The sequence below is a fragment of the Staurois parvus genome, unplaced genomic scaffold (assembly GCF_062004578.1).
Source record: "Staurois parvus isolate SC_StPar_1 unplaced genomic scaffold, SC_StPar_1.0 ptg000299l, whole genome shotgun sequence".
NCBI classification, from domain to species: domain Eukaryota; kingdom Metazoa; phylum Chordata; class Amphibia; order Anura; family Ranidae; genus Staurois; species Staurois parvus.
Window position 1 is genome coordinate 10,778,979 of NW_028318095.1, and position 14,144 is coordinate 10,793,122.

At 38.4% G+C, this 14,144-nt stretch overlaps 2 protein-coding genes across 3 annotated transcripts in view; both read left to right on the plus strand.

The window, feature by feature from the left end:
• Positions 1-14,144, plus strand: part of EPHA3 (EPH receptor A3) — a 544,240-nt gene that overhangs the window by 296,915 nt on the left and 233,181 nt on the right. The gene's annotated exons all lie outside the window — the stretch shown is intronic.
• On the plus strand, positions 9,892-13,774 carry LOC149457893 (uncharacterized). The gene is made up of 2 exons (XM_089682931.1): positions 9,892-10,155; positions 10,489-13,774. Exons 1-2 carry the CDS (start codon positions 10,059-10,061, stop codon positions 11,043-11,045), a joined length of 654 nt encoding a protein of 217 aa, XP_089539057.1. The 5' UTR covers positions 9,892-10,058; the 3' UTR covers positions 11,046-13,774.

A 14,144-nucleotide genomic window follows, 5' to 3' on the forward strand; every position in this document is an offset into this window, starting at 1 on the left:
TATTGCATCTGTCCCCCGTCAGCTCTAAGGGTGAGAACACATGACTGCTGATCGTTGACTTCTCGCAGCCGCTCTGGGCAGAGTCAGTCACTACTGTCTGCTCCCCCCCCCCTGCAGTCACTGGAGTGCTGGGCTGTGGAAGGGGGAGGGAATTGCTGGCTCAGACTCTCAGCAGATCTCTGAGAGGCTGAGGCAGGTGCCGCTCCAAACTCTGGGGTGGATCCTGACTTTAAACTTGGGATGTTTCCTCAATTTGGACTGGCTGAGTGATGTCAGCCAACAGCGGGCTTCAGCCCATTGTCAGATGAAAACAGGTTACAGAAGTGCAGAATGAACTGTACTCCTGTGATCCACAAGAGAAGTACAGCCAAGAGAGCTTTGGCTGTACTTCTCCTTTAATTTTATACTAAAGTGATTTTTTTTTAATAACAAACATACTTACCTGTCATACTTACCTGTTCTGTGCAAAGGTTTTGCACAGAGCAGCCTGAATCCACCTCTTCTGGGGTCCCATGCCTGCACTATGGGCTCCCCCTCTTCTCCATGAGCCACTGTATGAAGCTGCTTCCTATGGTGGCACACGTGCGGTCCCAATCTTGAGCTGTGCTGTGTGTTTCCATTGACACAGTGTGGCTCGGCCTCACCCCCGCTCCCTTATCACTGGATTTGATTGACAGCAGCAAGAGCCAATGGCTCCTGTCCAATGAAGAGGAAGAGATCAGCGTCGCTGCTCTTGGGCACAGAACTGGATCGAGATCAGGCTCAGGAAAGTATCTGGGGGGAATGGAGCTGACAATAGAAGGTATTTTACCTTTTTACAGAGACCCTTCAGCCTTTACAACCACTTCAATGGTGCTCATGTTTTCATGATGATGATTTCACAGTTGTTGTTAAGGTTCCATGGCTTTAATATCACTTTCAAAAATAAGACCACAAATGTTATCATAAGTAACACTGACAAGCTTAGACCAGTTAGCAAACCCCATGTGTGGTTATTTGTGAGCACCAGAAGGGATTTGAAGATATATAAAAGAGCCTCTTTAATTATCCATAATTATATATAATTATATGTATGTGATAAAAATAATTACCCTGTGGATAGCACAGCATATGGAATTCCTGCTAGGTACAGAGGCAGGCAACTAGCTGGAATAGGAGGCCTGGCATTTGAGCTGAACTGCTGGTCTCAGCCATATAGAAGAGCACTCTGGGACTGATTTACTAGAGGTAGAGGCTGTTCACTGAGCAAATAAAATATTTGCTTACCTTAGAAACTAAAGGTGAAGGTGTGAGGTTGATTTGCTAATGGCAAATAGACTGTTCACTTTACAAGGGAATTTACCCCAGAACTTAGAGAAAGGAGGGAAATTTGGCTTTGCAAAAAAATACCTACTCATATGCAAAAAAAGTTCTTAGGAAAATTTCCTTGCAAAATGGAACTTCTTCTGCAAACTGAATAGCCTACTTGCCTTTAGTAAATGACCCCCCCCCAGTTTACAGCCTCTTCACATAAGCTTTTTGCTCCATTCGCACAGAACCAATGTTCATGTACGTGAATGACTATGCAAATTATTTCTAAATCAACCCCTAAGTATAAAGCTAAAGAGTAACTCTACTTTTGTTGAGAAAAAAAAAACAATCCCTTTTGGGTGATATATGTACATTGCAGGGGTTTCAACAGACTTTGTTGCAGATTCTTACCTTTTGTTATTCAGAAGAAATAGCTGTGAGTTTGTCTGTGTCCATTTGAAAATGAATGTAAAAGTGAGTGGCCTTTTTACTGATGCACTTGCAGAGTTCTAATGAGGAAAGTGGCAGGGTTTGAATCCCTTTAGACTGATTAACCTAAACCAAAAACCAAAATGTTTGTTGCAGAGTACGTGAGGATGCCCAAAATTTGATTTGTATCTTGCAGACTTCTGGGAATATCAGTAAGCCAATTACACAAGCAGGAAATTCCATTTCTGGGGGACGTTCCATGCACTATCTGTGTACAGAACACCACCTCCAGACTGCCATATTGCATTACATTTTGCAGAAAATTACAGTGCTGCAGATTGAAAAGGAAAGGTAATTTTTCAGTAAAGTTATATTACAATATGGCTCGTGACGCAATTGTATATGCTATATCATTTTTTATTTAGAATATTTTTTTCCCACAGAAGTGGAGTTATCCTCTGCAATCAGATTTTTCAAGCCATGATCAAAAAACAAAATGCCCCCCCCCCTTCAAAATAAAAATGTTTCACATTGAAGGGGAGGTATTGGCCATAAGTATGCAGTTTTGATAGAGATGACTTGTTCCATAATGGTGTACACATTGTATTGTGATTTATGTTGGCTGTTGCATTGTGTACTGATTATAATGCATGCCTTGTAGAGTCGTGTGTACTTATTAGATCACTACATAGTATGTATATTTTAAGTGCTTCCCGACCGCCCTATAGCAGATATACTGCTACAGGGCGGCATGGGTGAACAAAATCATGTGTATATATATATATATATATATATATATATATATATGATTTTGCTATTCTGTGTACAGGGCACGTGCAGAACGTGTGCGCACCCTACCCATGCCACCAAGGGTCTAGGGCAATAAGTACCTGCCGGTGCACAGTAATTGCCAAGCTTCTCCAACGGAGACGAGCACTGTTTGTAAACAAAACAGTTCTCCTCCCTGTCAGCTCGTGCACACTGCTTTGGAAGCCATGCAAAGCAGTGTGCTTACAGTGAAGCACATGGACAGAACCCAATGTAAAGTAGCACACAGTTAACCCTTTGATCGCCCCTCATGTTAACCCCTTCCTGCCCAGTGCAAGTAGTACAGTGTCAGTGCTTTTCTTTAGCACTGTATGGGTGTCACTGGGGATGTCAGTGACACCAAGTCAGTTTTTCCCAGTGTCCGAATGCCCACCGCAGTCCTGCAGTCCCACTATAAGTTCCTAATCGCCGCCATTACTATTAAGAAACAAAAATTCCAGTATCTATACCGCCATTTGTGAACGCTATAACTTTCACTTAAACCAATTAATTTACAGGTATTGGGCTTTTTTTTAGCAAAGACATGTAGCAGAATACATTTTGGCCTAAATTTATGCTGAAATGTGATTATTTTAATTTTTTTACTGGACTTGTTTAATAGCAAAAAGTCAAAAATATTGTTTTTTTTTCTCAAAATTGTTGGTCTCAATACATGGGAAAAAAGGACGTAAAGTTAATTTGGGTGCAGTGTTGCGTGACCGCGCAATTGTCAGTTAAAGTAACACAGCTCCGTAACGCAAAAAATGGCCTGGTCAGGAAGGGGGGTAAATCCTCAGGAGGGCAAGTGGTTAAAGTAAATAAATAAAACATTCTTGTTCACAGTTTTGTTTTGGATCTCTGGTCATGAAAAATGTTTTTTTTCTTTTACCTAAATGTCTACTTTTAACCTAACTGATACTTAACTCAGTACAAGTCTTTAAGGATGCCTAATACAGGAGTTAATGTCTAAAAAATGCAAAACATATTAGAAAGTCACTTGGTTGTGTGTGATTAATGTTAATATAATATATTTTGTACTTAAAGTCAAACTTTAGGCAGCTATTAAAAAGCACCAGTAAATGAGGTTAAGTATGTATTTGTTAATACATAATACACTCTTACATACATTTATTATTACATTTATAAATAGGCACATTTATACACTGCCCCTTGCTACACCAACCATCTTGACATATCGCCCAAATCGTCCACTCTGCTCCTCCCAAAACATCATGCTCTCTAGCTCCCCCATCACCTCCTCCCATGCTCAACTCCGGACTTCTCCAGAACCTCTCCCATCCTCTGGAACTCCTTATCCCAGTCTGTCCAGTTGTCTCCTACCCAATCTGTCTTTAGGCCTAATCCCCAAATCCCTAAAAGCTCATCTGTTCAGAGCCTACCCTGCTTCCACCTAAAAAGGGTTTCACCAGCTCCATCAGCCCATCTCCCTCAACTATTGCCTTTTGTACCACCCACCAATCTCTGTTAGATTATAACCTCCAAGAGCATAGTCCTCTTAATCCTTCTGTATTTAACTGTATTGCAACTGTACTGTCTCCCTTTTAAATTGTAAAGTGCTGCAAAACTGGTGACTCTATATAAAGCCTGTGTAATAATAACAATATGTATAATAACAATAAGAATAACAATATGTATATTAAGGGCAAGATGTATAAAAATTATATTTTTCACTCCTGTAATCCATGTACAGTAGCAATTAGACTGGGAGAAGCTAGGGCAGTACTTGGATCCAGTTAGGTGTGCTGAGGAAAGAGTAGAGAGATTACCTTGTTCATTGATTGTTGTCCTTTCCTTGTCCAATCAGAGACTGAGGAAAGGAAGGAGATATGTTGCTTAACTGCAGCAGAGAAAAGGCAGTTCACCAGGCTGGCTATGTTGATAGGGTTGTGTAATTATCATAACTGAATGAACAAAAATACAAATCTTTTGACAGTAAAAGACTTTATTATTTCAATGGCATATTTTTATGTTTATCTGGTGATCAACTTCAAGTTATATTGTTTCATAATTTTACCTATTTTATTTAAAACAGGATGTGCTCCCACAATTCATAATCTGTTGATTCCTAACAATTGTTTCAGCAACAGTAAACTCCTACATATATCACCTCTTACATGCCCTATAAATATACCTACATCGGTGCTTTGAAGCGCATTATACTGTAAATGAGAGTGTGTGTGCATTGCTACAGTACAATTACTTTTAGCCTGTTTTATTTTCAAGGTGTTGTACTTGAAAATGTAATATAATGCAGCTTACCAATCCTTAAAGGTGGTGGCTGCATTAGTTTTCTTTTTCAAGGCTTCTTTTTCTCTATTTTCACCTGGTGATTTGGCCAGCAACACGCTTCCTGTCTTGGGGTGTCTCCGCTTTGGATGGAGGATCAATGAAGATACTTTTGAACACCAGCATTGACAATCTGAGAGAGGATAGTGGGGGAAATCTACTAAAATCGAAGAGTAAAAAATCTCTGCATAGAAACCAATCAGCTCCAGATTTTATTGTCAAAGCTTAATTGAACAAGCTGATGTTAGAAGCTGATTGGGTACCATACAGAACTGCACCAGATTCTGAGTGCTCCAGTTCTAGTAAATCTCCCCCACTGTCAGATATACTAGCAGCAGGGGCGGACTGACAACTCATGGGGCCCCCGGGCAATAGGGGATCAGGGGGCCCCTGCGTCCTTGCCCAAACTCAAAAAAGTCTATGAAAAAGGTACCAGGGGCATCTCATGGGGCCCCCTACTGACCCCGGGCCCTCGGGCACTGCCTGCGTTTCCAAATGGTCAGTCCGCCCCTGACTAGCAGATTTAGGTCAACCTAACAAATTAAAGAGGAACTTCTGCAACAGAGTCTTTCCCATTTTCGGATAACGCTTTTACATAAATGAATAAAAACTGATAATTGTAAGAACCCCTGTCAGTGTTAAATGGTTTGTCTCAACATTCTAACACTTTTGCTGGACAGCTTGGTCTGTTAAAGGAAGTAGAACTGTAACAGCCTTACTAACCGGATAAACAGGTGAAAAAAAAAGAAAGAAAAAACCTAATAAGAAACTAAACATGCATCCACTACAGCTAAGAATTTGTAAGCTGCAATATATTACATTTTTATGTTTTGGATTTAATACTGCTTTAACAGTAGGTTGTGTTATTACAATTTTTTTTGAGGATTGAAAGGTAATACCAAATTATTGCCAATGGTTATTGGAACGCTCCATTACACTAGAGGGAACCATTAGCATTTACTTTTGGCAATAGAGGTGGGTGTCAGTCTAATCATTTACAGTGGGGATCGAAAGTTTGGGCACCCCAGCTAAAAATTTGTATTAATGTGCATAAAGAAGCCAAGGAAAGATGGAAAAAATCTCCAAAAGACATCAAATTACAGATTAGACATTCTTATAATATGTCAACAAAAGTTAGATTTTATTTCCATCATTTACACTTTCAAAAGAACAGAAAACAAAAAAATGGCGTCTGCAAAAGTTTGGGCACCCTGCAGAATTTATAGCATGCACTGCCCCCTTTGCCAAGCTGAGACCTGCCAGTGTCATGGATTGTTCTCAATCATCATCTGGGAAGACCAGGTGATGTCAATCTCAAAGGTTTTAAATGCCCAGACTCATCTGACCTTGCCCCAACAATCAGCACCATGGGTTCTTCTAAGCAGTTGTCTAGAAAACTGAAACTGAAAATAGTTGATGCTCACAAAGCTGGAGAAGGCTATAAGAAGATAGCAAAGCATTTTCAGATGTCAATATCCTCTGTTCGGAATGTAATTAAGAAATGGCAGTCATCAGGAACAGTGGAAGTTAAAGCAATATCTGGAAGACCAAGAAAAATATCAGACAGAACAGCTCGCAGGATTGTGAGAAAAACAATTCAAAACCCGCGTTTGACTGCACGATCCCTCCAGAAAGATCTGGCAGACACTGGAGTTGTGGTACACTATTCCACTATAAAGAGATACTTGTACAAATATGGTCTTCATGGAAGAGTCATCAGAAGAAAACCTCTTCTACGTCCTCACCACAAAAATCATAGTTTGAACTTTGCAAATGAACATATAGACAAGCCTGATGCATTTTGGAAACAAGTTCTGTGGACCGATGAGGTTAAAATTGAACTTTTTGGCCGGAATGAGCAAAGGTACGTTTGGAGAAGTAGGGGCACAGAATTTAATGAAAAGAACCTCTGTCCAACTGTTAAGCATGGGGTTGGATCAATCATGCTTTGGGGTTGTGTTGCAGCCAGTGGCACAGGGAACATCTCACGAGTAGAAGGAAAAATGGATTCCATAAAATTTCAGCAAATTTTGGATGGTAACTTGATGCCATCTGTGAAAAAGCTGAAGTTAAAGACAGGATGGCTTCTACAAATGGATAATGATCCTAAACACACCTCAAAATCCACAGGGGATTACATCAAGAGGCGTAAACTGAAGGTTTTGCCATGGCCTTCACAATCTCCTGACCTCAACATAATTGAAAATCTATGGATAGACCTTAAAAAAGCAGTGCGTGACAGACAGCCCAGAAATCTCAAAGAACTGGAAGACTTTTGTAAGGAAGAATGGGCAAAGATACCTCAAACAAGAATTGAAAGACTCTCGGCTGGCTACAAAAAGCGTTTACAAGCTGTGATACTTGCCAAAGGGGGCAGTACAAGATATTAACTCTGCAGGGTGCCCAAACTTTTGCAGACACCATTTTTTTGTTTTCTGTTATTTTGAAAGTGTAAATGATGCAAATAAAATCTAACTTTTGTTGACATATTATAAGAATGTCTAATCTGTAATTTGAAGCCTTTTGGAGATTTTTCCATCTTTCCTTGGCTTCTTTATTCACATTAATACAAATTTTTAGCTGGGGTGCCCAAACTTTCGATCCCCACTGTATATGAAGAAATAGCCACAAAAATGGTTATTTAAAGAGGCTTATATAATTTTAAGAAATGCTAATATCATCACAAATGTTGCAGCAAGACTGTATATTGAAAATGTCTTATTTTATCTTCTCTTTATGAACCCCTGAAAAATTTTGCTTTTATAGTACGGATCTAGTAAAGTGCCTACTTACTAGCAACATCTCTGTTTAATATGTGTTTGTTACTCTTCAATCAAACAGGAACAAGTTGAACTGTGCTTGCTAACCTGTCAGAGTCTGGGGCTGGAGTTTCATGGTTCTCCACTCCCCACAAGGTTCTATCATGGTCACTACTCACACATCTGCAATGAGGAGGGGGGGGGTCAAAGTCATCCCCAAAGTGCTTATGCATGACTGTTAACTTTTTTGTAAAATAGGCAAATTATATTGTTTATGCCAAAGTTGCTTCTGCTAGCAAACGTGTTACCTTTTTGCTGCCACTGGCTAGGGTTAAAGAAGCCCACTGCTTTGCTGCTTTGGTAAATTTGTCAACCACTTTTCATTGCATGTTGAGATGGTCAAGCATTTGTTGTGGAGAATGTCATTATATGGCAACATTGCAAGTTTACATGTGAAGAAAGATTTTTTTTTTGCTATAGCATTTAATGGCAACTAAAGTAGGTACAAACTCTCTTACCAGTATCCAAGACCTTTTCAACCCTTGGAAGTTTTTAAGAATTTCTGCACTGCTAAATAAATGGCATAAATCAAGCAGGGAGTGTGTCTCAGTTTGTACAAGCACAGTACACTGGTGATGATTTAACTGCTATTGCCTACCAAAATGCCCATCTGGAAATGGCAGGGGGACAAAATCTGTGTTGATGGACGCATAAGCTGTCTGGCTTCTATCCTCGAAGATAAAGTCATACAGGATGACAGTTCATCACTTTGTATGTATAATATAAAAGAAAAGAAATGGTTTGTTCATGTCTAGTTTTAACAACATTAAATATATAAGGTGTGTTAAACCATCCCCGGTTGGCCAAATTCTATCTGTATGTTTTAGAAGAAAGCTTCTCGCCTCCTCCAGCAATATTTATTTTCTTCATACTCCTTATTTAAAGGAATGGGAAATATGGGGTTGCCTTTGCTGGCCTCATTCTAAGAATGCTAGCTGCCTGGCTGTCTTTGGCTTTAAATATTTGAGTCACTGAACTGAAACAAATATGAGGTTAGCAAGACAGAATTTCTAATCCAAATACCTGTTATAGGTCTGTGCCTTGGAAAGATGTGAAGCCTTTGAGTCAGCATGCTAGCCAAGGAACTTGTTTTTGGGGAAGGAGAGGCCAGCAATGGCATTATCACGTATCTGGTATTAGAGGCCAATGGAGAGAGGGCTTCCCTTGAAGCTAAGTTCCAGACTCCCCTGGACATGGGACAGAAGGAGTCAGGCCCAAAGTAGCATGGGTCACCTGTAGGAGTGCTTGTCAGAGGTATACCCAAGAGCACAGCTGATGCACTGGAATGGTGTCTGCAGACAGGTGGCACCTGTAAGAGGTACACAGGCCTTCAGAGTAGCAGAGGACCACAGAGTAGTCCGTTCAAAGCCAAGGTCAGATGCCGGTGGATATTGGAGTAGATGTAGTCAACAGGATAGCCGGGGTCATACACAGGAGAGCAAGTGAGAATATCCATTAGCCAAGCTGGGGTCAGATCAGGAGAGCAGGTGAGAATATCCGTTAGCCAAGCTGGGGTGAGATTAGGAGAGCAGGTGAGAATATGTGTTAGCCAAGCTGGGGTCAGATCAGGAACTTTTAGATCAGGTAGAGAAGACAGGTCTAGGAACAAGCCAATTGCTAACAGGCGATCACAGTAGCAATGGAACATGGACAAAGGTACTGGGGAGCCAGAGATCAGCCAGAAATTTGAGGGCGTTATGGGCTTCCTTATAAAGGCTGTCTGGCGCCAAACTGGGCTAATGCATGCATAACTATGTGCCAGTGCGCATGCGTGTTCTGGCTTGCGTCCGTGCGCCAATGCACTTAGGTTTTCGCCAGTGTGCATTTCTGCAGCCATGCAAGTTACTGGCAGGAATGCCAGGTCTTCGAGTACCTCTGCTGATGACAAAGCCCTGACAGGCAGAATCCATATTCTCACACTGCAGCTTTCTTTTACTAATTAAAATGACTTACTTACTCTGTATTTCCCACAATCATATTCCAATTTTCATCTACCAACTGCCATTTTTTAAGTCAGGTTGCAATGTGAAGGGCAGCCATTAGGGATCCCATCCTTTTCCATCAGACACTGAAAAGAATATCTAGTAAGAGACAGTTTCTAAATGTATCTCATAGTTACAAATAATTCTTAACTTTTAGAGGCTTTTTCATATATGAGCCATACAGAACACATAGATGTTGCTGCTTTATTGCTCTTCATTTGTAAACAATATCTCCAACAGGATTCTATGATCACATGACTTTGAAACCGGAATATTTTCCCATACATGGGGATTAGTTCACTGGAAGTATCTCTCCGTAAAGAACAACAGCAATTACTCACATGCAGTCAGACCCCCGGAGAGAGACATACACATAGAGAGGGAAAGGCATTTCGGGGCCACAGGAGGGATTCCATTAACATTCATGCAGCTGACGTTCTTTGGGAGGCAGGTGGACGTGATGCTGAGGAACAGATTTGAAAGTGTGGATACAGCAGAACATGACCTGGCCACACTTAATGGTAAGGAACAATGTTTATCAATTTACTGTCATAATCACCATTCATGCGTCTTTTATTTGTATCACATCATGATATGTCAATACAGTGTATGGTTATCACTTTCAGCCACAAATCATAGTCAATGATTAATTTGTGTTTATATCCCACAATAAAATACCAATATATAAATATAGTATAGTCATTGTAGTTGGTGTACTTATTTTTATTGTAACTCTTTCAGTTTTGCACTTTCTTTTGCATTTGCATTGTTTTTCATATATTCCACTTATAATTTTGCTTGCTATCATTTATGATCAAAAATGAAAACTGTCCTTTCTTTTGCTTTATCTGCAGAAAAGAAAAAGGAATTGAATGAATCCACTAGAATTCAAAATGAATCAAGCTCTTCTGTCACTGAAACAGTAAAGAATCCCTTGACCTCTGAACAAGAAGATATGTCCATGAGGCAACATGATGAATCCAGGGTCCACCAGAATAAAAAAGGTCTGCAGGAGCCAATTTATAAAGTCCATGAGTTATTTCGGGCCCATGAAAGGCAAATTATGCAGAACCAAAAGCAACAGTGCCATGTTTTAAGACAGGGATTACAGAGGATAGAGAAAAAGATGGACTCCGTAACTGGTGCACTGACCAAAGTCCACAAAAGCATTCTGACTCTCTCCCAAGGCATGCTTACCTTGGCAAGGCAAACTGCTGCTATGAACGCTGAATTGGTGAAAACAAATAATCAAATTGCTTCCACTTTCCAGCGTCTTATTCAACTCAAAGAACTTGAACTGTCCAAAAACACATCTTCTCAGTCCTCCACTCCAACACAGTCAAGCAATTCCAATAGTTCAGCTCTGTCACGAAGGTCTCGAACTAGAGGAGGAAGACGTATTATTACTTAGACCAGCTGTTGAAAATGTAGCTCACTATTCACCAGCCATAGGGGATATCCACTACTATTATTATACAGTATACTGTATTTCAAAATCTCTTTTCACTTGTGAGCTTGACAGCAACATAAAAAGAAAAACTTTTATCATCTGCTTTTCTAGTAACTTATTATAGAGTCTATTAAAACTGTTCTATGTAATGTTTTCTTTCTTTTTATTACAGTATACAAATATTGTAAAAGAAAAAGAAATATCTATGGTAAACATATATTTTTTTTTAATTTTAACTAATGTTCCTAAGTAAAAAAATGTCTATGTAACATAGACCTGTATTATAAAGCCGTGTTCTTAATAGCTTGAAACTGGGCTACCAGTCCATGTGCTTATTTAGGCTGAGTGAATGTATCTAAAATTCTTGACTAATTAAATCTGTTTTAATTTTATTTTGTTACAAAAAACCTAGTACACTGAGAAAATAGTAATGGAATAAATATTAATACACAAACCAAGTAATTAATTTGATAAAAGGTTATGAGTTCAAGTAAGCCTTGGGTTTGTAAAAGTCAGGATTCTATTAAGTCTTAGTAAGGCTTGGGTTTGTAAAAGTCAGCATTTTATTAAAACTTTGTAAGTCAATATTTTGTCCAAAATACATGATGTTTGAGCAGGTGTTGAATATCAATCGAGTATCCTGTTATCATTTGTAAGGGCTGATGACTCTGGCTATTGCTAGCAAAATCTTCTCTCCATAAGAGGTACAAAGTGGTGAAATGCATCTTGTGTCAGAATGCTGGAAATTGCTAATTATTTTTGATCCGTTAAGACTTCCATTTACGGAAGCTTTTAAACATTTCTGTACATTTTACTGAGGGTGTTTCAGACAGGTAGAACAGCATATCCCAAAGACAATAAAGTGCTATCTAATCAACCAAAAAACTTTTATGTAGAAATATAAATTCATTTCTATACAAATGTATTTACATGGAAGAGATAAATGAACAATACACTATCCCAAAGGAGCTCAGCTTCAGATCAACACTTTGGAATTTGTTTAAACAAATTGTCTTACAGTTACCAGTTTTGCATAGCATGTAAAAATATTTAAAGATAACTGCTATTTTATTGATACTGTTGGTTATGTTTGCAAGATGATATGTTTAAAACTTTTTGTAGTTTTCAATGTACAGTTGGTTCTTGTTATATCACTTATATATTTAAGAAGATACAAAAATAAACTAGTGCAAAGCTTTGAAACTGATAACTAAATAAAATAAATATATTATCTATATTTCACAGTGGACACAGATATTCTATTTTTCCAATGTTCTACAGCTGAAAAGTTTATATTTTGGTTAATGTTTATGCATCTGTCTGAGTAGATTAATTTAGGATGGTACTTTAAAGTGGAAGTAAACCCATTTTGCATGTTTCACCTACAGGCAAACCTATAATAAAGCTTACCTGTAGGTAAAATGAATATCTCCTAAACGGGAACTGTTTAGGAGATAATTGATATTTATGACAGCCGGCACATGCACTGTGAAGGAACGGCATACCTGTGCCATTCCTGCAGAGCACTGTGCCATGGCCCGAGATCCCGCAAGCATGCGCGAGAGTGACATCATCGTGGCTTGGCCAGTTAGGCGTCCAGAACTCTCAAGCCTGCAAGGAAGACCGGGTGAAGATAAAAGCCCTGTCAGCAGTGACAGCGCGCCAATGGAGGGCTTCATTTTAAGGTAAGTCTTTCATAACGTGCTAGTTTGCAATGCATACTTGCACATTGTGATATTACCTTGCAGGGAATTTTTTAATTTTTTTTTTTTTTCGAGTTGCGGTTTACTACCTCTTTAATATTGTACTAATTTCTGTATATCCAATATGTCATAATAGCATATCTCGATGCATAATTAAAGGACTGCTTAATAGGACTTGACAATGACCAAATATTAATGAGCAACTGCTGAAAGATCTTTCTTTGCTTTTATATTCACATAAAGTGTATGTCAAGTCAAAACTTGGTGCTAGGAAAAACTCCAACAACAAAATAGCTGGAAATAGAATTTCTCTTTTTTTTAGTTAGGGAAGGCTAGAATGATTCATGAATCATTTATGTTGAAAATGCTGGTCATATAGTTATATGGATTAAGGAAGTTGTTACGATTCAGAGAGAGTATAAGCTAGGTGATTTAGAGTTTACTGAGATTCCAGATTTGCTTTGAAGAAGTGATGGTGTTTTATATAAAACCTAATCGAGAAAACATGAATGGAGGGTCCAGTTGGGTGTGGTAGAGATTCTGCTACAGAGACAGAAAAATGCAGATCTAGAGAGGTAAAAAAAGAGCAGATAGAGAGCATGTAAAGAAAGGGGAAGCAAAGGAAATTGTGGTAAAACAGAGTAAACGCAGAAGCATTGAATTTTTAATTTGTAATGAGATAACTTAGCACCCCATATAATAGAAAACACTGATGTTATCGCATTTAAATACCATTAAATATTTTTTTCGCTATACAGTATTTCAGATTTGTACTCCTAATTTATGCATTGCTACTGAAAATGTTTTTGTCTCTTTTTAAATTACAATGTATGCCCCACTGTAAGAGAGCAGCATATACCGTATATGGAATTAGCAGTAAATAGAGTACAACATGTAAAAATAACACACAACTGAAAATAACAAACTGTGATTTTCTGCTTAATTGTTACATTTTATGCATTCAATAAAGTGTTTTACATAACTATAGATGTAGTATTCATCTTTATTCACATATTTCTAATTGTACTTATGTGATTATTGTGTTATTGTATTTAAAATTGAAGTAACTAAGTAATATGGCATTAAAAAAAATACAGTATATTAAACCAATCCCCCCATTTGTTTCTGTGTTTTGAACACACTCTTGCATTTATTTTAAATTCCTACATTTTTAGAGAAACGTTTGAAAGAGTATTATAGTAATTTTGTATTACTTTTATTTATTTTTATGTTGTTTTTGTTGTTGCTTTAAAGTTTTTTCTTCTCTTTTTACAATTTAGCAAACATAATGACATGTTTGGTTTTCTTTCCTTTTTACTTATTACTCATTATTATTCTACTGTGCTTGCATTTTTTT

What these genes read in the sequence shown, in the direction of transcription:
- LOC149457893 (XM_089682931.1), top strand. Translation starts at nt 10,059, where the DNA reads ATGCAGCTGACGTTCTTTGGGAGGCAGGTGGACGTGATGCTGAGGAAC. An exon ending in TGACCTGGCCACACTTAATG is followed by an intron (nt 10,156 to 10,488) that starts GTAAGGAACAAT and finishes CTTTATCTGCAG; the next exon opens with AAAAGAAAAAGGAATTGAAT.